Below are 24,925 nucleotides of genomic sequence, written 5' to 3' on the forward strand. Positions count from 1 at the left end.
GAAGAATCAAGGGAGCTAAAGATTGGTTAGTCTGATATTGGTAGTGTGGAAAATATTAGTCTATTATAAAAAAATAATAGCAAACCATACAGAAAACATCTACCATGATTGAACAAATTCAACACAGACTTATGAAAGGGAAATCACATATTTTGATGAAGTAACTAGCATAATAATGGAGACACAAATTGTGGATATTTTGTGTGTGTGACAGAGGATTTTGGACTTCCAGATATTTTTGGTAAGGTTTGACATAAAAGAGTAGTGTGCAAAATTAAAGCACATGGAATTGGAGGTTAAAATACTGACATGGACAGAGAATTGGTTGGCAGACAGGAAACCAGGAACTTAGCCACCACTTGGAATTGTTTCAGAGTCATTTGAACTTCAGAAAATTAACTAAGCTGAGGGATCTCACCTGGTACTTTAACAGTATTCTTTGGTTAAGAAAGTACAGCAGCATCTCCACTTCCTGAGACTACAGTGAGGCCCTGGCCCCTCCCCCTCCCGATTCTAACCAATATTACAGGAGCACCATCAAGAATGTCCTGACAAGCTGCATCACCATCTGCTACGGAAATTGTAGGCATCTAACTGCAAGTCCCTACAAAGGATTAAGAATACTGTTGAGAAAATCACTGGGGTCTTTTCCATCAGGAGAGCTGTGTACTCAGGGTCTTTAGCATTGTCAATAATCTCACCCATTTGTTCAACATTCACTTTGACCCCTAACCATCAAATAGGACGTACAGCAGCATTAAGACAAGAACTGTTCATTTCAAGGTTCATCTGCCAGATGATGCTGAGGATGTTCTACGAGGCTGTGGTGGCCAGTGTTATCATGTTTGCTGTTGTGTGCTGGGGCAGCAGGCTGAGGGTAGCAGACACCAACAGAATCAACAAACTCATTCGTAAGGCCAGTGATGTTGTGGGGCTGGAACTGGACTCTCTGACGGTGGTGTACGAACAGAGCATGCTGTCCAAGTTGCATGCCATCTTGGACAATGACTCCCATCCACTCCATAATGTACTGGTTAGGCACAGGAGTACATTCAGCCAGAGGCTCATTCCACCAAGATGCAACACTGAACATCTTAGGAAGTCATTCATACCAGTGGCCATCAAACTTTACAACTCCTCCCTTGGAATGTCAGACAACCTGAGCCAATAGGCTGGTCCTGGATTTATTTCCACTTGGCATGATTAACTTATTATTTATTTATGGTTTTATATTACTATATTTCTACACTATTCTTGGTTGGTGTGACTGTAACAAAACCCAATTTCCCTTGGGATCAATAAAGTATGTCTGTCTGTTAGGATGGGAAGCAGCTTCTTCCCTCAGGCCATAAGACTACTGATCTTACTGCCATCACCCAGGTTTCATCAGGCACGAAGTAACAGTAACATTATACTGTTTACTCTTTAATTTGTAATGCAAAAACACCTTATCATTTGTTAATTTACTGGTGGTAATATCATTTTATTTGTTACGTGTGTGTTAAATGCACTGTGTTGTGCACCTTGGTCTGGAGGAACATTGTTTCATTTGGCAGTATCATTTATGTATGGTTGAATGACAAAAAACTAACTTGAAATGACAAGTGACAGATCACTTCTGAGGGATTCATTATTTGGATCCAGCTAGTTACAACTTATATTAATGACTTAGAGGAGAAAATTAAAAGAAATTACACGGAACTTATGGACAAAAGAATGCAGACAGGATATAGAGTAATGTTACCAGGTTGACCAAGTGCATTGCAGGGCAGGTACAACATATTGTGGACAAATAAAAAAGCACCATTAAAAAAGGTAGAATATTATCTGAATGGTGAAAGTTTAGGAAAAGGGGAAACAGTGATGTATAGGTGCCCTGGTGCACCAGCTATTGAAAATACACAAAAGGCAATTCAAGCAAATGGTATGCTGGGTTTCACTGCTAGAGGCATTGAGTGCAGAAGGATGTCTTATTGCGAACATAAAATATAATGGCAAACCCTTGCGATTTGTGATATTTTTATTTTCTTAACAAAGGAAATATGTTCTTGTTGTGGAAGTAGTGCAATGAAAATTCACCTGACAAATTTCTGGGATGAAATCACCAGTGCGCAAAGAGAGACTTGGTTGTATTTCTGAAATTTTGGAAAAGGATGACAGTATAATCTAACAAAAATTTTATACAGATCTATACAGACTAGATGCAAGAAAATGTTCCCAATGTTGGAGTGTGTACAGTTCAAGGAGGCCATAGGCTAAGGGATAAGCTATTTAAAGAACCTGAGATGAGTTGCCTATAGCCAAACAAAAATACAAGTTCAATTTTCTACCACAGAAAGTGGCGGAGGCTAAACTATTAAATATAATCAAAAAGTTTGACACAAAAAGGGGACACAGAAAAACAAAGAACAGGTTAATGATTTTAGATGATCAGCCATAATCACGTTGAATGGGGGAGCTAGCATTTCTACAATTTTTTTTTAACCCAAAAAAAAATTCATTTTTCTGCCGAGGTTCAGGCAACAGAAGTCCTCCCAGTACTATAAAGGTACATAACTTTCTGTAGAGAGCTATTCCTTCTTCTAAAAGTGTGGTCTGCCTTATTCTATTTTCCATCTTTAGTCATGATGCACTTCATTTTCCAAGGGCAATTTATTTCTTCAAATATGAACACAGACTTGAGAGTGTAACTGGTTTTACCACAATACCCTGAATATTTTTATTAAATACAAGTAGTACCACTGTGCTAAGAATCGTATCTACAGCCAGTCAAATCATTCTCCATTTGCCCTGAAAGTTACTGGATTCCTCCTTGCCACTAAACAACTGCTTAGCTGAGAAAGTTTAATTGAATGCATAAGTTGCAGCCTGGGGCCTAAATGGCAGCATCATGGCAAATCTGCATCACGCATTGATTGATGTCAAATACTGCACACTTTTTACCAGCACTAGTTATTCATTGTTGCGCCACAAAAGGCATTTGACTCATATAGTCAGTGAGCATATGTATGTTGAATGCAATTCTGGAAGTAATTTGCCATCATCTTGGGTCAAAAGATCACTATAAGAACAAAATATACGGAAATTCCATCTTTCAGAGGGTTGTAAACTTTTTAGCAATCTATTCTCAAGGGTTTATCTGCTCCCAAATATATTCAAAACAGATTGGTGGAAATACATTTAGAAACCAAGGGAAATGAAGTATATGGAGAGTGCCAAAGTGGAGTTGGTGTTCAAACTCAAATATTACTTCAATTTAACTGGCTGTATACTTCCTTTTCTTATTTCAGATCGTCATTAGATACAAAACAAGCCATTTTTCAACAACACAATTTTTCCATTCCCCAGATTTAGACTCTAAGGATAACAGCGAATATGAAACCTGTACAAGGGCAACCAGGGCAGAACCAGAAGAGATGTTGACAAAGCAGAATTTGTAGTTTTACTGAAGAAGGTTTTAATTTTAATAGCAAGAGAACAGGAACCCAAGATGAGTGACCAAGGAAAGAGAAACAAGCACAGAACCAAAAAAAAATGAACAGGAGAATAAAGGGCAGATACAAATATAGCCATAGTACTTTATAGAGATTCAGAGACTATGGAATTACATGAAAATAGCAGATATTAATTCAAATAAAAAAAAGTGTTAAATGAAATTTAACTTCAACTGATATTTTAAGGCAAGTTCATTTTCATAGCTTGTCACACCAGTCAGCCATTCTTGTCTGGCACGTAGTGTCAGGATTGGTCTCCTTTCAGATTAACCGTGTCATGGTATGAATGTTCCTGACTCGACCCTTTGTTTTTTTTATGTAGCCGAGTGGTTAGCTCGGTGCTCAAACTGGCATGAATGGAAGGTGTGCCCGGGGGGAGGCCGACTGGGTTCGAACTTGGGAACCTTCGCCTCCGAAGTCTGGCGCTGATGCCACTGTGCGGCTTTCAAGGCTAGTTAAACCAATCACTGGGCAAGGGACATCCATGTTAACTGGTGTTCAGTGAAAACTTCAGGATGAGACCAGGAAAGGTACTAAGTGGATATCTCCTATGTTAAAGGTGTATACTTGTTACTTAACACACATGAAACAGTGGAGGAACTCAAATCAGGCATATTCTAGAGATCTCTGCAAAAATGTTGCCCAACCTACAGAACTCCCCCAGCATTTTTATCCGTATTGTCCAGATTTCCATCTGCAGGCTCCCGTGTGTACAGTTCAGGACAGGTCTGTTTTGTCATTTAATATTCTGGCCAGTTATATATTCATAAATTCATGAGAATAATCCTAGGAATGAAAGGAGCGTTTGAAGACAATGAGCCTGTACTCACTGGAGTTTAGAAGAATGAGGGGAGATCTCACTGAAACCTACTGAATATTGAAAGGCCTAGATAGAGTGGACATAGGACGTTTCCTATAGTAGAAGAGTCTAGGGCTAGAGGCCATACTCTCAGAATACAAGGAAGTCTCTTTAGAACAGGGGTTCCCAACCTGGGGTTCATAGTCCCCTCAGTTCATGGTAGGTGTCTGTGGTATAATAAAGGTTGGGAACCACTGCTTTAAAACAAAGGTAAGGAGGAATTTCTTTAGCCAGAGGATGATGAATCTATGGAATTTACTGCCTATAGATGGCTTTGGAGGCCAAGTTATTAGATACATTAAAGCAGAAGTTGAGAGTACAGGAAGAAGGCAGGAGAATGGAGTTCAGAGAGATAATAAATCAGCCATGATGGAGTGACAGAGAAGACTTCATGGGCTGAATAGCCTAATTCTAGTCCTATGCCTTAAGGTTTTATTGTGCCATCCTTTAACACTAACAAAAACAATATATTTTGTGTGTCTGAAGTTTGTGGCTAGTAACTGGTCCAAGAGCTTCCAGTAATTTTTATATAGTCAAAAGGGTTCGGCTAGTTGGGGGAATGTGTGGCCATTCTCAAGATGCAATTCTGCAAAATTACCTTATCATACTTAAAATGCTAAAGTAGGTGAATATAGCTATTGAAACTGTAGTTCAGCATTTATTGTTATTGTGCTTAAAATGAATGAAAGTATTGTGTAAGGGAAATGAGATTTCCTTAGATTCTCTGTGATGAGAATAAAGTCTTTTCTTCTTTCCCAATTACAGCTTCTGCGTGGCTTAATTCAGTCAATCACAACAGTTTAAAAAAAAACTAAAACTGAAAAAGGGTTTAATGCATTTAAGGTATAATGAGTGGAACAGGAAGCAACAGTAGATGCTAGAAAAATTGTTTAATGTGATATATTAACATATTTGCAATCTAAACCAACAACTACATTCAGCCTTATTCACTAAAAGTTGATATTTCTGAAACCAAACACAAAAGGAATAAGCATTTATTTCTCCATTACCAACATTCAATTCCATATCAGGTTTATAAGCATTTATCACTATAAAGAGTCAGGAAGTCAGACTACACTTGAATGAACATTGCTTTCCCTTACCTTTAGTTTACCTTTATTGAATGCACAAACAGAAACCTGAAATGCCGAATGTCCCAAATCAACAAAAACAACATTCCTTGGCTTCTCTTCGGGGGCAGGTAGATCTTGTTTATATATCCCATATGCGAGTGCAACTGCAAATCAATCAATAGGTGTAACTACAAAATGCTCCAAAGCACTAATTTTAAGTTGACAGTAGGAATAGATAAACACAATTTGGACAAAATAATTAAAGTACAAAAGTCTCGGCCTGAAATGTCGACAGTGCTTCTCCCTATAGATGCTGCCTGGCCTGCTGTGTTCTACCAGCATTTTCTGTGTGTTGTTTGAATTTCCAACATCTGCAGATTTCCTCGTGTTTGAACCAAAAAGCTTATTTCGATATTGTTATTTTCTCCCTTTGTCAAATGCCAGGGTTTAGACCACCAATCCCGAGGCATAATACCAGACTACGGAAGAAAAGGGAATCCCTGATATATGGATTACTGGGCCTTTCCAGAAACAGCACTGACAGGTGGATACTATGGAAAACCATGGGTATATCAGCAGGAACCCACAGCTCTCAAAGGAATCATTCTTGTAAAATTTGATTCACATTGACTTTTATTCTCAAAGTTCATCCTCTTTAAGTAATTAAATTTGCCATTGTGCACTCTTTTCTGAATTTACATTCAGCATTTCCAGGAACTCATCAACTAAGACCCTCATTCCTTTTTCCCAAGAGTATCCTACATTCAATAATTTACTACTACCCTTGAAGTATCAAAGTTCCTAGAGACTCATGTCCTAAGAGCAAAATATGAAATGGTATTAAACTAGCCAACATTTTCACTAATGTGGTGATACTGGACAAACTTCTGAGGACAGCATTACATTTTTGCCATTATCAGGGTATAGAAAGATCCAAAAGAATGACATCCTAGTAATATCCAAGTGACAAATTCCCTTCCTAGTCTTTCACCACAGAATGCAGCTAAAATAGCGATGAGAAAAGAATCTGAGTTGAGATAAATTGAATAGCATCTCAAAAGGCAGTAATCGCAGGATTACATGCTGTATCACATGACAAAACCTGCAGGAGATGTGGTGTGGCCAATGAGACACTGGCACACATATCTGGAAGGTGTGGAGCGGTAAAGAGGAGTAGGATAAAGAGACACAATAAGGTGATGGACAAGTTGAAGGAAAAAGTATGTAGAAACAGATGGGAGGCTTATGTTGAACCTCATATTTGGACAGAAAATGGATCATTATGGAAGCCAGACCTGATCTTCGTGAAGGAAGGAAGGGCGGCCGGTATGAAGATAACCATAATGCCTTAGAGAGGGGATGGAGAGAAAAAGTGAGCAAATATAATGTCAAAAACCAGCTACGTGCACGTTTTGTGGTTTTATGTGTCATGTCCACAGAATGAATGGATTGTTCCCTACCCCTATAAGGGAACGGGTCATGCCAATGTTATGGGCACTTGCCGGTGTAGTGGGCAAATCGTCTTTCTCACTTAGGACTAACAGGTCTCCTAAGGATCTTAATTTAGTCGGCAGGATAGTGACAACGGGGGATGTGAAGCAGAATTGGGTTAGGGTTAGGGCTTTTTTTAAATAGGGTAATCGAGAACGTGAGCTATGATCAGACCATTGACATTCATCGTGACTAAGAACACGGGAATGTACTTTTGTCGTGAATTTTAATCTGTGTGCCTAACTTCTCTAGACATACCCGGACGTATCGGATAAGCCAGGAAGCTGTGGCACTAACTTAATGGTAAAAGACAAAAGGGCTAGATGAATGAATATTGAGAAGTGGTGGAAGAGAGTGCAATTTAAATTGCCAGCACGGTGGAATGGTACTGGAGAACAAATAATTTCTACAGACAGAGTAGCTTAGACCCAGCCAGGACCAGATCAGTCATGTTTGCGAGTGTTACTAGAGATGGTTTAAGCCAAAAAAGGATGAAGAATGTGAAATTAAGCAGAGTGACATGGAAGAGACGAACAAGGACAGAAATGAAAGAACAGTAGAATGAAGAATGAGGTGCAAGTACAGCCATGATACAACAAAAATAATAGTGAACAATTTCTTCCAGTAATTTCCCTCCTCCCATTTCCCTCTTCTTCCATTCCCTACCCTGGCTGCCCTCTCACCTCCTCACCTGTCTTTCACCTCCCACTGATGCACCTGCTCCTTCCCTTTCTCCCAGGGTCCATTCTCCCCTCACATCAAATTCCTTCTTCTCTGGAGGAAGAGAAACATGTGGCCTTTTCCACATCACCTCCCTGCTTCTTTACTTCCTGTCCCACCCACTTGGCTTCAACTATCACCTTCTCACTTGCACTCCTTCCCCTCCCCCAAATTCTTTTTCTGGCTTCTTCCTCCTTCCTCTCCAATCCTATTGAAGGATCTCAGCCTGAAGTGTCAGCTGTTTATTCATTTTCATAGATGCTGCCTGACCTGCTGAGCTCTTCTAGAATTTTGTGTGTTACATTAAATATTCCAAACTGCTATTCATAAGAGAGCTATACAAGAGCTCTGAAAAGCATTCCTTTTAACCAAGAACATTAAATATTTCTTATTCTTTATGAAATTCTGCTGCTTAGTAATTACTGCCCTGGAATACAGCTGTTCAGTAACAGAAATGCATCCTTACGGAAGTCAAATCTCTACACAAAGATTGAAGACAAGGCATAAAATTTACTCAGAATTTTGAAAAGAATACCAAAATATAATATTCCAATTTTGCTTCTTGACACATGCGCAGATGAAATGGCTTTGCATTATGGAAAATTCTGACACAAACCATTTTAAGACCATAAGATATAGAAGCAGAATTAGGCCATTTAGCCCATCGAGTCTGCTCTGGCATTTCATCATGGCTGATCCAATTTTCCTTTCTATCCCAATCTCTTGCCTTCTCCCATATCCCTTCATGCCCTGACCAATCAAGAATCTATCAACCTCTGCCTTTAATATACATTAACACTTGGTCTCCACAGCTGCCTGTGGCAAAGAATTCCATAGATTCACCACCCTCTGTCTAAAGAAATTCCTCCTCATCTCCATTCTAAAAGGATGCTGCTCTTTTCTGAGGTGTGTCCTCATTTCTTAGATTATCCCACCATTGGAAATATCCTCTCCACATCTAATCTATTGAGGAACATAACCCTTTCTCTCCACAATTAGAGCAGGGCTGCCTGTAGTCACATTTCAAAAAGCAACTAATTGAACATGAAGTATTTTATTTCTGCTTAAAATACTACATTTACAAAGTTTTACCAAAATTCAGATTATTACTCTATATTCACTAGTATGTGTGCAAGTTACAATGAGTTAATACTCATTGTGCTGACCAGGCTAAAATCTTATCTGCACTGAAACAGAACAGTATACTTTCAGTTTTCCTTTCACACTGCAACAATGTATTTATACTAATCCAAAGATCAGTTCCTAGAATACAATAGGCTCATACAATGAAAATTACTATTGCATTCAATAAAAAGTAATTACCTGAAGTGGTTTCGTTAATGAGCCGCAAACAGTTAAGTCCTGCAATCTGTGCAGCATCCATTACTGACCGCCTTTCGGCATCTGTGTAGAAACATGGGACCTGTACAAAACAGTACACTAATGAATGGAAATCCCATGGCCAATGAGGATAAGATTAAAAGGCTCAATTTAAAATTACACATAAATGCACAAAATCAGCAATACTTCAATTACTTACTGATATCACACAATCCATGACTGGTTTCTTTAGCGCAGCTTCAGCCGTCTCTTTCAGTTTTGTTAGCAACATTCCTGTAACTTGTTCTATACTAAAATTTCGTTCTTCTTCCATGTATGAAACCTTTCAAAAATTGTATGCAAAGGCACTGCATTAAGATACGTCCTGAATCAAAGCATTTGTCAATCACAAAGACATTTAAAACTTCATAATGACAAAGATAAGTGACATCAAGGATGCAAGGTCTTCCACCTGTAGTGTCATTGGACATACAGTGAATATACCAACTCCAGTTAAATGCTTTTAAAAAATAATCCAGTAAACACCTGGAAGCATTTTGATTCTATACCAGGGCGTTAAGTCAAGGCAGAATAAAACTAAAATTCCAATCCACGTTCTCAAATTTCAATAATAATGAGCACAACATAAAGTTGTATATGTATTAGGTAACTTTAGCTTCTCACTTCCATCCTATTGACAAAGCATGCATTTTTAAGTAGATTTTGATCAAGGAGTATAGTGACACCAACCTTAACACCTGTTGCACCATTTGACATCTGAACAAGATCGTATGCAAGTTTGGATTGCTCATTTCTTACATATGGGTCTGTAAAAGCCCGTCCATGGAGCCTTTTAAATCCCTGTAGAGTATTTTTGACATTTGACAGCACCTACAAACCAAAAGTTAAAATTTAATTATCAATATCTAAACACCAAGTGTTGGGATTTTGATGAGTAAGACCATCACCGAGATATAGATCAGTTGAACTTATAGCAACAAACAATCTGCTGGAAGAATTCAACACATCAAACAGCTTTTGTAAGAAGGAAGGTCAACTTTTTTTTTGTGTATCCCTGAAGATTTTACTGGTCAAGAATACCTTTGACCTAACTGGCAAGCCCTTGGATTTGCTAAAGCATTATTATGACAAAATTGTGTCATTTGAAAGCCAGAACAAATCCTTCACTCAAATCTGTAGAGAATACCTTTGACACATGAAGGTGAAACAATGGTTTTACCACCAATCAAAATTACCAAAAGCACAAGGATAACAGACTGAAGTTCCAAGGAAAATTATTGGTCCAATTTTTTTCCCCTAAGTTTGAAGTTTGTTTTTTTTATTTATCTATTTATTTATTTTACACAAAATACAATTTGCAAATCTTATCCAATTCTTATATTACATCATAAAGTTTGCTTAAAACACAATATCGGTTTGCTCAAAAAATAAATAATTGGATGCCAGAAGACAAAACTGATTGCTGAAAATATTGCACAGCAGTAGAATTAGCATTTCAGGTTGACAACTCTTCATCAGAATTACTAAATAAAATGGTTATTAAGCTTGAGTACTAATGCTGTTTCTCTTGCCACAAATTCTGCTTAATCTGCAGGGCTTTTGCAATGTTTTCTGCTTTCATTTCATTTGCCCTCTGAATAGTATGCTATGGCCTGACTGCCTGCATGCTGGCAACACTATCTCATAACATCTGTTGCTGGAATATTCTTTAAAGGAGGAAGCACTGAATTCTTACCTGATTTTTGGCTGCAGCTCCAACTGCACGATTTCTGGGTCCCAAGGACACAAAAGACCTGAAAGTTTTAAAAAACTTTATTTAATTGCTCCAAGATCCCATTTTATACTTTTTCATGATAAATTTTCTATTAAAATATCTAACATTTGGCTTCAGTGGTCAGATAATAAACAGATCAAAAATGGTCACAGAAATGTTAAGAGACTGCTTTTATATTAATAAAGAGATTGCTTGTGTTGATTATAGGTTGAATAACATTCTCAAGCCAGATATTGGTATTTTTCCTGACTGTTATCTCAATAGGTGATATGCAGGCCCATTATATATAGAGTTGGAGATTTTCTAACAGCATAATGAATGCTGCATTAAAGACTAGTCAAATAAGTTGCAGTTCTGCATATAAGACTTCAGGGTCTAAGTATCCAGGTCCTAGAAAAGCCTGAGATAATAACTATGCAGATTCAATCAGTAAATAAATCTGAGCTGTGATAACCTTCTAATGTTCCCAGCATCAATAGTAACCCCAACCAAGATAAGTTTTTGCCTTAAAACCAGTCAATAAACACCCTATTAAAAGATAACAAATTGAGAATGGAATTGAATTTGCTTCCCAGATTACATTAAATGACCAAAAATCATTGGTAGTTGTCCAAACATACAGTCCAATCAATTTAAAACAATCCTTGTCAGAGCCTTTTTTGTAGCAGCTGCTTTTGGGAACTTTAGCAACTTTACTTCAAATCTAATATTGCTGTGACCACAGGAAGATGTGATGAGCAGACAAAGTCCACTGAAAAGATCATAGAATCATTACGATTAAGCCATAATTGTGACAGACACTGCAGCTTGATGCCATCTTGAACAATATGACCATACAATATCCTTCACCCTATTCCATCAGCCATTTTCCTAATCTGTCCAAGTCCGTCTGCAGACTCCTTACTTCCCCAACACGACCTGCCACTCCACATATCTAGTATATCTGGCCACATAGCTATCAATTCTGTCATTTAGATAGTTCACTTTTAATGTGAAAAGTAGTGGACCTAACACCATCCCTGCAGAACACCACAATTCACCAACAGCCAACCAGAAAAGTTCCCCTTTCTATCCACTCTCCACCTTTCGACAGTCAGACAACCTTACGACAATGCTAGTACCTTTCTGTAATACCATGGGCTCTTGTTTAGCAATCACATGTGCTACACCTTGCCAAAGGCCTTCTGGAAATCCAATTAAACACCCACTGACTCATTGTCTATCCTGCCCATTCATGCAGCTAAAAGCAAGATGCATGTTGAGAAATTGGAAAAATGCATTTAAATTTTAAGCTTTGAGGTACTCCAGGTTATTACGTTTTATTTTATTATTTTCAGAAACTGGTGAAATAAAATATACTAATGGCAACCTTTAGGGAAAAATTGACGTTGAGTACCAAATTCAACACACTGATAAGAGTGAAAATTCTCATGGCTTAGAAAGATTGCAGTAATGTGCAAAGATCTAGGTTGGTAATTGAATATACATACATCAATAATATCCTAGATACAAAAGAACACAGTGGTACAGAGAAAACACACTGAGGATTTCTTCAAACTTTTAATAAAAGTACAGCAACACACAAAATAATGGAGGAACTCAGCAAGCCAGGCAGCATCTATGTAGGGGAATAAAGAGTCGATGCTTTGGCCCAAAACATTGACTCTTTATTCTTTTCAAGAGTTGGTACCTGACCTGCTGAGCTCCTTCAGCATTTTGTGAGTGCTGCTCTGGCGTTCCAGTATCTGCAGAATCTCTTTGTGGTTTTAATAAAACCACAGTAGTTTACTTAATGCACCTAATTTATCAGAATAGAATTATACACACATGATTTGAATATCATCTGAGGGACAAAATAGCAACCTTCAAATGGTTGGTAATGCAATCATTATGACAGTGTTTGGCTACAGGTGAATTCACAGCTGAGGACAATCCATTGCTGCTTTTCTGTCAGCCTTGGCCATCAAACCTATGGGTTAACTATGCGTGAGGGCTATCCACATCTAGAACATGGATATCAATACTTCCTTGTTTGTTCTGCAAAAAAAAACATTGGAGGCCCACTCTGGTACACCACTGGTAGCAGGCTTCAATTACAAAAACAACCCTACATTAATACTTTCTGCCTCCAGTCACCAGGCCAGTTTCAGATCCAGCTAGCCTTGGCTTCTTACGTTTTGGAATCATCTTCATTATGGGAATACCTTCAACACATTACTTTAGTACAGGTAGACTACAACCACCACACTACTCTCACTTCATCACCGATGTATATGAAACAAGAATGATTGAAAAACAAGAACTATATATTCGAAACAGGACTCGAGTATTTACAGAAAAGCTGTAAATTCTCAGGTCATGCAACATCTACGAATAAAGAGACTCAAAATACTAACACTTATTTTTCCACTCCAGATACTGAGGATCTATGGCATTTTCTTTTATTGTAATTGTTAAGTTTTTTTTTTAAAAAGAACTTTTTAAATAAAATGTGAGGTTTGAATTAGGAAGAGTATAGGGGACTGGCTTACTAACATGAAAAGTAATAAAACTTGAGGTGTGACATGAAAGTCAAATCATCCATAGTTAAGGAAAGAATTTACTGTGTTGCAGGTTAAAAACAAAGCACACTGGACACCAATCCAATCAAAACATCTGGTTCATCTCAAAAAGGAATTCATTCATTTAGAGGACATGGGCATGACAAGACCAACATTTATAGCCCTGTAGTGGAAAAACGTCATGCTCTAGTCATTTAATAAACTACATTTCTGTGGAACAAGAGTTTTAAAAAAGGACTCTGGTGATTCTTCTCCAACCTGAAACAGTAACTCTTGTTTCTCCTCACACAGACGTAATCTGACCTGAAGTTCTAGGATTTACTTTCATTTTTTAAAGTTAATATCAATAATGTCATACAATTATTTTCCACCCCAATCAGTTATTAATTATCCAACTTTAAAAGACCGTTGACATTGCCAGATTGGAATTTACATCACTGGCTTATTGGCCTAGGCGTCAGAATTATTAATCTAGTAATATTATCACCGTGCAAATCGAAGATGCTCAAATGCTGTCTAGAGATGAATAAAAAACTAAGATGATTGCAAACCTTTGCAGTTGTCTACGTGTAGTGGCTTTGCACATGATATGACTAAGTACATTCAAGGGTGAAAAAAATGAATTAATTATATTTTTGAAAAAATTGAGGGATGTGAAGGACAGACTGGAAAGTGGGTGAAGTACCAATCCAACTATGATTTTATTGAAAGTAGGGCCACATCCACTAATCCTGTTTTCATTAGGTTCTAACACGCGTTTTCAGGGAGTGGTCAAAGCAATTAAACGGTCGGGTGTGCACAAAGTACATCAGACCGGGCGTGTGCAAACTGGGCACGGGAAATACGCCAAATCACAACTCGCACCACTGAAAGGATTGAAGAATTGCAATACAGTATAACCGAAATCCTGTTGATATTTAATCATTGTTTTGCCCTTCTACCTCGCAGACATCGCAATCAGTATATCCACATTTCTATTTTTAATAAAAAAAACAAATAAATTATGCGAAAAAATTATACCCAATCTTCCCAAAACCCCTTGGAATCTTGCAATGAAGGGGAGACAGCACAATAACTTTTAACACTGGATTTTATCTTCCAGTTAAAACAAAAATGCGAATGTTGCTGACTTGAAACATAAATGTGTTAGTTAAAACGAAAACGGGAACGTGCCGGTGGGCAAAAGGCCACTGTTAAGTTGAAAGGAAAAATCTAGAAAGCGAAATGCACGGGACAGTGAGTAAGATGCTCAATTTTAGTGCCGCAGTCAGTCAATGTCTCCACGCCCGGTGGGCAAGGTGGGAGTGACTAGGCCCCAATGCAACCAGCAGCATTACACGTTCGCTGTTCGTGCCTCCTGCCAGACCGGTGGAAGAGCCCAGGCGGATACCTACGGGGTGCTCCTTTCGCTGCACTCGTTAGCGGCCGTCTCGATGCCACCGCCTCTTGCCACAGCCACATAACAGTTCTGGAAACCGACATCAAAGCCGACCACTGACATCTCCGGTCTGTCTTACTGCTTGTTTTCCAATGCTCTCGGACGGCTTGCAGCAGCTCAGAGCCAACCTAACCCACACCAGCACTGCCCCTTTCGGCTCGCTGCTCCGGCTTTATCGGAGGAACACGAACCGCCGGGGTCTCTCGGCTCACTCGTGCACCACAGCAGCCACCGGCTCCGATCTCGCGAGAACTCCCGCCTCCCGACCTGTCGTCGCTTCGGCCTCAGACGTCAGCGGCGCATTTCGGGAAGCTCCGCCGCCGCTCGGCATTTCGGCGCCCGACGTCGTTCGGTGAACCAGGATATTGTTGTTGTTTGCAGCTGGGCGGGGGGGGGGGAGTGAGTCGCCAGGGGAGAGGATTTACCGGTAAGACTATACTGTGATTGCTAAATGTAAAGTGAGAGATTGTAGCTGAAGGTTGTCTGAGTTGGAGGGTGTGTGACATGTGGGAGGGGGGACTTGGGGCAGTGGTGCGGACTTCATCCTTTGGCTTTATCTGAATCCCTTTGGACACCTCACTGGGGTTGGAAAGGTTGCCTCAAGGATACCCAAATCTCCATGCACCCGCGGCAAGCGGAAACCAGCGTCCAAAATTTGTCTTGGTTGTTCTCCGGTGACGTTGCTATGGCGAGGGTGAAGGCGTGCTATTTATGGGCAAATTTATACCAGCCATTTGCCGCTTTTAAATACATACGTGACATCCTTGAACTTGTGCGATTGCATCTATCGCCCCAAAGATACCTTGTTTCCAAATTTTTTTAAAAATCCACTACTATCAGTTACTCTGTTATGCGTTCAGTCGAGGTGCCCAGATCTCTTTTGGCTTGTTAGGGATTGGGTTAAATCGTTATGTCATAAGTGGTTAGGCAACCTTTGTAAACACTTGAATGAAAGTTACTCTTGTAAACAATCTTTAAGAATTTTGAACTATCGATGGCATCAATGTTCATTAAATTTATTGTTCAGTAACTGAAAGCATTATTTTAATCAAATATCAATTCTGATATATTCACAGTAAATTGCCAAACAAACCATTAACTTTAGTTTTGAATTTAATTTAAAGTTTTATTAACAAGACATCTTCATGTCATAATCTTTTGGCTTGTACTGGAAACGTTTACACTTTTGAGATGTTTCACAATCTGTTGTCTGCATGCGAAAAAAAAACAAATTCTTTGCCTGTCTCAACAAATGTTAAAGCACAGATTTGCTGGTCTTCTCAAACTTTGAGGTTCTTTGGTTTTTCTAAAAGCCTTTTAAGTAAACCGGAGACTGGCTTTGGAAAGATTTGTTTTAAATAGGCTTCATTTAATATTTTGGGGGCTTTTCTGTTGTGAACTGTGGCATGATGCTTAAGCCACTGGAGTTGCAATCTAGATGTTTGAACAAATGATTTAGATATGTAAACTGGATAAAATAAACTATTCTGACATAGTTTCTCCTTGTTTGTAATACTTATATATTTTCCATTTCATGTTTTCAGACCTGTCAACATCAGTCCATGTCTTGTAAATACAGGACTATATGAAAATGTACTTAAATAATATCTAGATTTTAATTTTAAGTACCCTTAAAATTATGTGAATTTCTAGCTTCTAGTCCTTATGACAATCTATGTTTCTAGATCTCAATTTTGTATATAATTTATTTGTTATTTATTTAGTATTTTATACTATTTGCAGATGGTGTCATAGAGCCCTACAGCACAGAAACAGGCCTTTTGGTCTATCTAGTTCATGCCAGTCTGTTTTCTGCCTAGACCCATCTACTTGTATCAGGACAATAGCCATCTATGTCTCTTTCATCCATGTACCTATCCAAATTTCTCTTAAACGTTGCAATTGAATCTGCACCTACCACTTCCACTGTCAGCTTGTTTCACACTCTGAGTGACAAAGTTCCCCTTCACATTCCCCTTAAATATTTCATCTTTCCCTCAGTGACCTCTAATTCTCATCTCACTCAACCTGAGGGGAGAAAGCTTGCATGCATCCACCCTATTTATAACCCTCATAATTTAGTATAGCTCTAAAAACTCTCCTCTCATTTTCCTGCACTGCAGTGCATAATATCTTAACCTATCAACCTTTCCCTTTAACTCAGTTCCTCAGGTCCCAAACATCCTTGTAAATTTTCTCTGCTCTCTTATAAGCTTATTAATGTCTTTCCTGTGGGTAGATGACCCAATCTGTACACAGTATCTCACCAGCATCTCCTACATCTTCAACATAACATTCCAACTTCTGTACTCTATCCTGATTTATGAAGGTCAGTGGTCAAAAGCTCTCTTTATTACCTTATCTACCTGTGATAATCATTAATTTAAAAAAATTCTACTTGCAATGAATTATGGATCTGTATTCCTAGGACCCTTTGTTCTGCCACTCAACTCAGTGCTCTACCCTTTACTGTGTAGATCTTAGCATAGTTTGTCCTCCCTAAGTACAACACTTCACAATTCTCTGCATTATGTTATATTTTTCTGGCTGGTCCTGATCATTATGTAAACTTTGGCCTTCCTCACTGTCCACTGTGTCCCCAATCTTGCTGTCATCCACAAGTTTGGTGATTCAGTTTACCATATTGTCATCTAAATCATGAATATAGATGATAAACAACAACTGACCCAGTGATCACTGTAGCATACCATTAATCACAGGTCTCCAGTCAGAGAGACAACCATCTACTATAATTTTCTAGAATCTCTTGCTAAGCCAACATTGAATCCAATTCAACACACACAAAATTCTGGAGGAATTCAGCAGGTCATGATCAATGGAAATGAATAAATAGTCAACATATCAGGATGAGATCCTGCTTCAGGACCTACTTCATCCTGAATTCCAAGCAACTTAAGCTTCTGGAACAAAACCCCCTCCACCCTTCCTGACCAGATAAACATTGTCAAAGATCTTTTTAAAGTTCATATAGATAATGTCCACTGCCTTTCTTTCATCAGCCTTCTAGATAAATTCTTCAAGCTCTATATGATTGGTTAGACATGACCTACAATGCTCAAAACCAAGTTGACTATCTCCAACCATGTCTATCTGAAGATGTATTATCCTATTTCTTAGAATATCCTCCACTAATTTACCCACGACTGATGTGATGTTAACCAGCCTATAATTTCCCAGCTTATTCTTAGAGCCTTTCTTAAACCACAGAACAATAGCTATGGTCCAGTTCTCTGGCACCTCACCCATGCCTAAAGACATTTCAAATATCTTTGCAATCTGTTGATAGTTGAAAGCTTGAGTGTGTTGCAGCCATCAAATTCTAAATTTGTGTGTATTTACAAAATACAATTAAGTTGGTCAGTAAAACTATTGAAAATCTTTTCTTTGTATTTTTGTCAGTTAAATAAGGGTTCACATGAATTAACATATCAGAGATTTTTGTTTTTATTGCATTTTGGAAAATATCCCAACTTTTCTGGAACATCTAATCTTTCCCCCCACCTCTTATGTGTGGTGTATATGTATGTTTTTTTCCTCTCAATCTCAGGTCCTGTACCAGAGGCCTAAAGCTTGAGAGAGCTTGGCACAGTATGCTTGATATTCCTAGCAGTGCACTCTCATGGACTAAGATCTCAGATGTTGTTCCCGGGATTTGTTGGAGCCACTCTCCCAATCCAGGTGCCACAGCCCCAAGTTCTCCTGTCACCACTGGGATTACTCTGGCTTTAACCTTCCACATCCTTTCTATCTGCTCTTTTAAGCCCTGTTATTTCTCCAGCTTCTCATATTCTTTCTTCCTGATGTTACTGTCATTCGGGATTACCACATCTATTACTATTGCTTTCTTCTATTCCTTGTCCAGTTTTACTATGGTTGATTGTCCAATAGTTGCTTATCAGTCTGTATTGGAAGTCTCGCAGGTTCTTAGATGCTCAGGTGTTTCCCATTTGGACTAGGAGGTGTTCCATCCATATTCAGTGCAGATGTTCCTGTACACAATTCGTGTAATTTGTTTGTGCCGTTCAGAGTACGTTGTCCCTTCCTGCATTGTGCACCCTGCTACTACTTACTGGATGGTTTCAGTGGATTCCTTGCACAGTCTGCATCTTGGATCTTCTCTGGTGTGATAGACCCCTGCTTCTATTGCTCTTGTATTCAACATGTTACGTACCTGTGACACGTGACAGTGGTACCCTTGTCACGTGACTGGTGTTGAAGCTATACTGGACTTGAGGTAATGGTCTTGTGATGGTGGAGTGATGTCATTTTCCCACCAGTAGAGGTCATGTGACAGTTTTTTTTACTGGGTATAAAAGGAGGACCCCCTCCCTGTGAGGAGGGGCAGTTCGTGGCTGAATTTGCCATGTTGACTTCATGCCACTGCGTGATTTAATATTAGGACGCAGTTTAGTTGAAAAATGGAGTTTTATTTAATGCCTAAAGTTTAAAAGGTCATTGCCAGCAGTTTCTTTATAATACTGCTAGTTGAGAATCAGTGGAGAGTGAAAATCGGAGTTCGGGAGTTAAAAGATCGAGGAAAGTCGATTTCAACAGTGAAACGGGTTCGACCTTGTTTGATCCTCATTCGGAAGGAATTCGTTGACTGTGCTCGTGTTAATCCCTGTGAATAGCAGAAAGGATTGAGTACAGTTTTGTAAAGGAAAGGTCAGTGCCTTTAAGCAGTTACATTTCATCTTCATAAAAGTCTTCGTGGGAAAAGTAGTTCGACTGGGAATTGCAGCAAGATGACGTGAAGGAGAATTTAAATCGTCTTAAAAAGTCTCTCCCTTAAATGGACTGTAAGCATTTTGAACTTTTGCAATACTACTTTGAAGAACTGTATTTGCAACATCGCTTTAAGAACTGTTTAAGCTTCATTGCTTTAAGAACTGTTTAAGTTGCCGCACAGCAGCTGATTTCCGGTTACGTGAGTGGTTTGTTTACTTTTGGGGGTTTGTTTTTCAGTGTTTAATAAATGTTCTATTTGTTATAAAAACCCCTGCCTCACTCATATATTTATTGTTGCTGAATCCGTAACAAACACCTGTTCTTGTGCAGCCATGAGCAGCACCTCTGTGCTGTCCCTCAGCCATGCTTTTTCCAGCCATTGGTAGGACTTTCTTTATGTCAGCCATCTCTGATATCTGGCAATGGTACATCCCATCAGTGACTTGTCCTACCGTGACCTCTGGTCCTCTGGCTCTTCTTCACCCATTTCCATTTCCATGTCCCCTGCCTGTAGTCTGGGATATTCTTCTAGCAGATCATCCTTAGCAGATCTAGCAGAAAGGGGCCATCTTTCTAACATACTCATGGATGTTTTGCATTTTTTCCAGCACTATTGCCTTGACACTTCCAAATCCCTGTCTTCCTTTATTCTGGCAGGTGTACAATCACTCAACGTTGGACTTTGGGTGGAATTCCTCATGTACCGTTAGCAGTTTCTGGTCTTGATGTCAGCAGCTTCCAGTTTGTTCCTTGGCTGACACTCTATTGTGGCAAGATATCTGATGACTGATAGGGTGAATGTGTTGATGACTCGATCTTGTTCCTCCCATTCAGTTGGCTTTTTAGGAACAGTCTCATTCTTTGGAAGTACTGGGATGTTGCAGCCTTCCTTGAGTTTCATTGTGGCTTCCATGCCCCTGCAGGATCCCCAAGTGTTTGTAGCTGTCCTGTACATCTGGTATGTGGCTTTCAAGTAATTCAACACCTTCAGTGTTGATGAGTTTGCCTCTTTTCATTACCATCCAACTGGACTTTTCGGGTCCAAGTGATGTCCTCACGTCTCTATTGTACACCCTTGTCAGGTGGATTAGTGAGTCAGTGTCTGTTTCGTATCTGGCATACAGCTTGATGTCATCCATGTGCAGGAGATCTTAAGGTGGGGCTTGGTGGGTGGCAGATACTTCCCAGAGGTCATCATGTGGGTACCCCCACCCCTCTCCTTAGATGTTTCATCAATGTAAGCCCACTACATCTCCAGAGGGCTCAACAGTGTGACCCAATGTCCCAGGTGCACCCCCCTTCACAACTGGCCACCCAAAGGTCATTTTAGGGCCCAGCTGAGGTCACTCTTCTTCATCCACACCCAGTGGCTGCTTCGCTTGGCTACCTCCAAGAGTTTTCTTATAGATTGCCGCTGGCCCTGGCCTCAAACTTCAGCAATCTGACCATGGAAGTAGCCACAAATCTTCTGCAGCCAATCTCTACACTGAAAATCTGCGCTTTCCATCCACACAGCTTAGCATTTGTGGCCAGCTCAGTGGATCTCACACGTTTCCACTCATACGCCTCGCAGACTGCATCTTCACAGGGCCCTGTGAGCTCTGAGATTACTACAGCCTTCAGGCTGCCGGACCACAAGATCAAATCTGGTCTGAGTGTGCTATATCTCCAGGGGAAATATTAGCCTTTTGTCAAGATTGACAGCCATGTTCCAGTCATGAGCAGTCTCCAGTATGCCTGACACCAACTGTGTCACTGAGGGTGGCATGGTTTGCCCTTGCTGGACGAAGGAGATGGTGGTTCTTCCAGTCATATGGGGCTTAGCGTTGTTATTCAGCCTTTGCTTCTCCACATTGGGTGACAAGCATTTGAGGACCTGGTTGAGCCTTCATGTGTATCTTCCTTAGTGAGGCTTACTTGACAAGATGAGAGGATGTGCTTGAGGTTTGCTGTTCTTCTACAGAGTGGGCAAGATGGGTCTTCACCGAGCCACTGGTTCAGATTTTTTGGGAGTTGGGAGAACATCATGAACAGCTCGTATAAGGAAGCTAATCTTTCTTCCTTCCTTTTACCACAAGTCTTTCCAGCTGAATTTTCTTTTCTCATTGTTTTCTCATCTTGTCCACTGCCCCTTTCCTGCCTTAGACACTGCTGTTGTGTACCTCATCTGCTCCTCCTGTTGCTGTACTTCCTCCACCACCGTAGTTCACCTTTGCTTTTGTGTTGTCAGCTTTTGCCAAATAGACCTATTTGATCTTGTGTCAATGTCCCTTCTTCCAGATTGCATCTGGCCCAGCATGTCTGCAAACCTGAGTGTTGCTTTTGCCTGTTGTATTGACTCTGCTGGACACCACTTTCTCCCTGTTAAGGTCCTGGGTGCAGTATCCTGTACAATACTGTCACAAGATTCTGAGAGAGTCATCTCATGCCTCACCTTGGACACTTGAACTCTTCAGTCAGCCCATGACAGGCAATTCCAGAGCTCCTTTGCCGTAGAGGTAGATGTTACTTAGTGATCTTCATAGATCATCCACTTCTTAACGAAGGAACTAACTGTCCTCTCCAGCTTTTCAACATGAGTGATGGGGACTTCATACAGAGTCAGTGGCCACAACACCCGAGGGAGCAATCCAAACTGAATGCACCAGAGCTTGAGGTTTCCTGGCAGCAAGGTCTTATTAATGACTTTGAGCCCTTTGGTGATTTCTTCTCTCAGCAGTTTCACTTGACTTGTATCACTGAGGTTTACATCATACCAATACCCCAAGCTTTTAACTGGCATTTCTGACACAGTAGGAATTGCTTTCCCATCCACATGGAATTTGTAGTCGACCAGCCTTCCCTTGACTATAGAAATGCTCCTAGACGACTTTGTTTTAATTGTCATTCGGGCCCATTTGATGCTTGAATGGAGTTTCTCAAGCAATTGTTTGGTATATGGGATAGTAGTTGTCAGAATGTTTAAATCATTAGTAAATGCTTGGATTGGTGGTAGGCATAGTCCTGACTTCACTTCTACTACGCATTTAGAAGCTCTAATGATGACTTCCATTGCCATGGTAAAGGCTTGCGGAGAGATGATGCAATCTGCCAAAATGCCTATCTCCACAGGCTGTCAGGCTGTGTTATACTCTGCGGTTATCAATGAGACCTGGAGATCTTGAAAGCAGGCTTTGACCAGGGTCATAACACACTCTGGTACATGGAGAATTCAAATGAAGAGCATAGGAGGTTCTGTGAGACTGACCCAAAGTCATTAGCTAGGTTGAAAAACAAGACATGCTGTCTCTTCCTTCCCTTTTAGCAGTTTGTATTTGATGCCAAATTATACTTGTGTGTTCCAAGCAGCCAGTGAAACCCAGCATCCCTGCCTTCTGCAAATGTGTGTCGATGAAGTTGTTTTTCTCCAGGTCAGCAGACAACCTTTGTGCTGTGACACCAAAAAATATTTTCCCTTCAACATTTATTAGATTTATTTGCTGAAACTGCCCACTCTCTGAGGAATCCTTTTCTTTAGGAATTAGAATTCCTTCTGCCTGCCACCAAGCTCTATGAATGAGTTTGTTCTTCCAGACAATTTTCATCTGTTTCCATAAGAAGTTCAGGACCCTTGGTGCATTTTTGTAAAGTTTGTACAGAACTCCATCTGATCCTGGCACTGAAATAGCCCTCGCTCGCTTTACTATTATTATCTCACTATATCTGGGGGGACTGATGTCAAACTGCTGATGTGGAGGGTGGATGGCTGGCATATCTGAAGGTATTGAGATGTGTTCAGCTCTCAGGCTGTCTAAGTATCTCAGCTTCAGATGATCTCCCAAATCTTCCTTTGACATCTTAGGATTTCTGTTCTTCTGCTTTGTGAAAATGCCTTTCACGAACTTGTAGTAGTCCTAATAGAATTGTGTCTGAGTGTGTGCTGCTTTCCTCTTTCTTCAAAGCGTGAGGTTTTCTGCCCTCCTTAGCATCAACAGTCTACCTGCAAAATGTTGATTTCTTCTTTCTTCCATGGTTGGTTTTCACCGTTTCTTCAGTTGCCATCTCTCCTTAATGAGGCCTTCTATCTCTTCTTGTCTTCTTGATTTGTGCTGTACAGGTAGCTTTGACTTAATTATTTCCCTCATTCCAAATCTTTCTGCTCTGTAGTTGCATATGAGGTCTCCCATCCTCTCAATTCTCTTCTCAATTGTGCCCTTCAGACCACTGAGGAGTCTGCACAGATCCTTGTTGATCATTGCCCACTCTTTCTTGTTGCAGGTTTTCGGCCATTTCACACGTGGCTTTTTTACCTGCAGCTTCTTGTCGACTAGCTGGCCTTGTCTTTCCTGTGACCAGTGGTCTTCAGTGCTGATATACTCTTCTGAGACTGAGCCTGGGTTAGTGATGCTCTGCGGACTTTGGGTTCCATCCTGCCTCTGAACTTTATTTGACTTGCTCGTCCTTTCCCTCAAGATGTACTGGTCGATGCAAGGTCCCAGTCTTGTCTCCTTCAAGCACTTCATCCGGCTTTGGTGCATCTTCAAACCCCTAGCTGATGTTACTTTAGACCAGTCGTGGATTTGACATGCAATACCTGCTCCTAACAATGATCCAAGTTCGGATCTGCTTATCAAAGAGATTGAAACATCTCTGGAGTACACTGGAGTGTGCTTCCTGCTGATGTCACTGACTCAATTACTATACTGCCTATGTTTCTCGGTCGAAGTCATGCCATGTTCTGTTACTGAAATATCCATCCTTGAGTAATCTTGTGCTCCTGCTCTTGCTGACTCTGGGAGTACCTTTCTTTTTGTAGTTCTTGTAGCCATCAGTGGTTGATGCCTGTATGCTATTTTGGCAAAAGGAATCTGCTGCCATGGGTAGCTAGTCCATTGCAACCCCAGTGGGGTGTTTCCCTCCTGTCATCTGTCTTTCCAAGATGTCACTAGGACTTTGTCAGCTGCTCTTTCACAGCAGTCACTGATGAATCAGATTTATATTTGAGCTGATAGGACTAGATGTTTCAATCTCTTTGATAAGCAGATCCTAACTTGGATCATTGTTAGGAGCAGGCATTGCATGTCAAATGTACAATTAAAATTGTTCTTAGTATGTGTATAGAATTCTGCCAGAATCCAAGTTGAGATTGTTAAAGCCTGTTATACTTATTACTTTAAATCACTTAAGGAACAGTGGTTTGATCAAGCTGTTCTTGATAATTTCTCATCCTTACCATTGAATAGAATATCTGTTTGGATTTTTTTCCTTCAGGGGACCTTATTAAAATCTTTAACTCTTTATTTTATTTAAAAAAAATCTCTTGAATTGCGAATTAGCCATAATTTGCAATACTTATTTGAAATTAATTTATAAGAGATTGCAGTCTTAATTAAAAGTAAAAGCTCGACATGTTCTTTCAAACGAAAAATATGTTTTCTGATCAACA

At 39.9% G+C, this 24,925-nt stretch overlaps 2 protein-coding genes across 3 annotated transcripts in view; one reads left to right on the forward strand and one right to left on the reverse strand.

The window, feature by feature from the left end:
• Nucleotides 1–14,979, reverse strand: part of LOC132405619 (heat shock 70 kDa protein 4-like) — a 47,715-nt gene extending 32,736 nt beyond the window's left edge. The window contains exons 1-6 of the mRNA XM_059990570.1: nt 14,708–14,979; nt 10,714–10,771; nt 9,708–9,848; nt 9,178–9,300; nt 8,961–9,060; nt 5,457–5,590 (exon numbers count right to left, since the gene is read on the reverse strand). Coding sequence (XP_059846553.1) covers nt 5,457–5,590; nt 8,961–9,060; nt 9,178–9,300; nt 9,708–9,848; nt 10,714–10,771; nt 14,708–14,814 — 663 coding nt within the window. The 5' untranslated portion in view covers nt 14,815–14,979. The remainder of the gene's footprint in view (nt 1–5,456; nt 5,591–8,960; nt 9,061–9,177; nt 9,301–9,707; nt 9,849–10,713; nt 10,772–14,707) is intronic.
• A 92-nt stretch (nt 14,980–15,071) lies between these two features.
• rnf14 (ring finger protein 14) overlaps nt 15,072–24,925 on the forward strand; it is a 28,676-nt gene continuing 18,822 nt past the window's right edge. For both annotated transcript variants that reach the window (XM_059990571.1, XM_059990572.1), the window contains exon 1: nt 15,072–15,178. The gene's annotated coding sequence lies outside the window, so the exon portion shown is untranslated. The remainder of the gene's footprint in view (nt 15,179–24,925) is intronic.

Source organism: Hypanus sabinus, chromosome 15, assembly GCF_030144855.1.
Source record: "Hypanus sabinus isolate sHypSab1 chromosome 15, sHypSab1.hap1, whole genome shotgun sequence".
In the NCBI taxonomy this organism is placed as follows: Eukaryota; Metazoa; Chordata; class Chondrichthyes; order Myliobatiformes; family Dasyatidae; genus Hypanus; species Hypanus sabinus.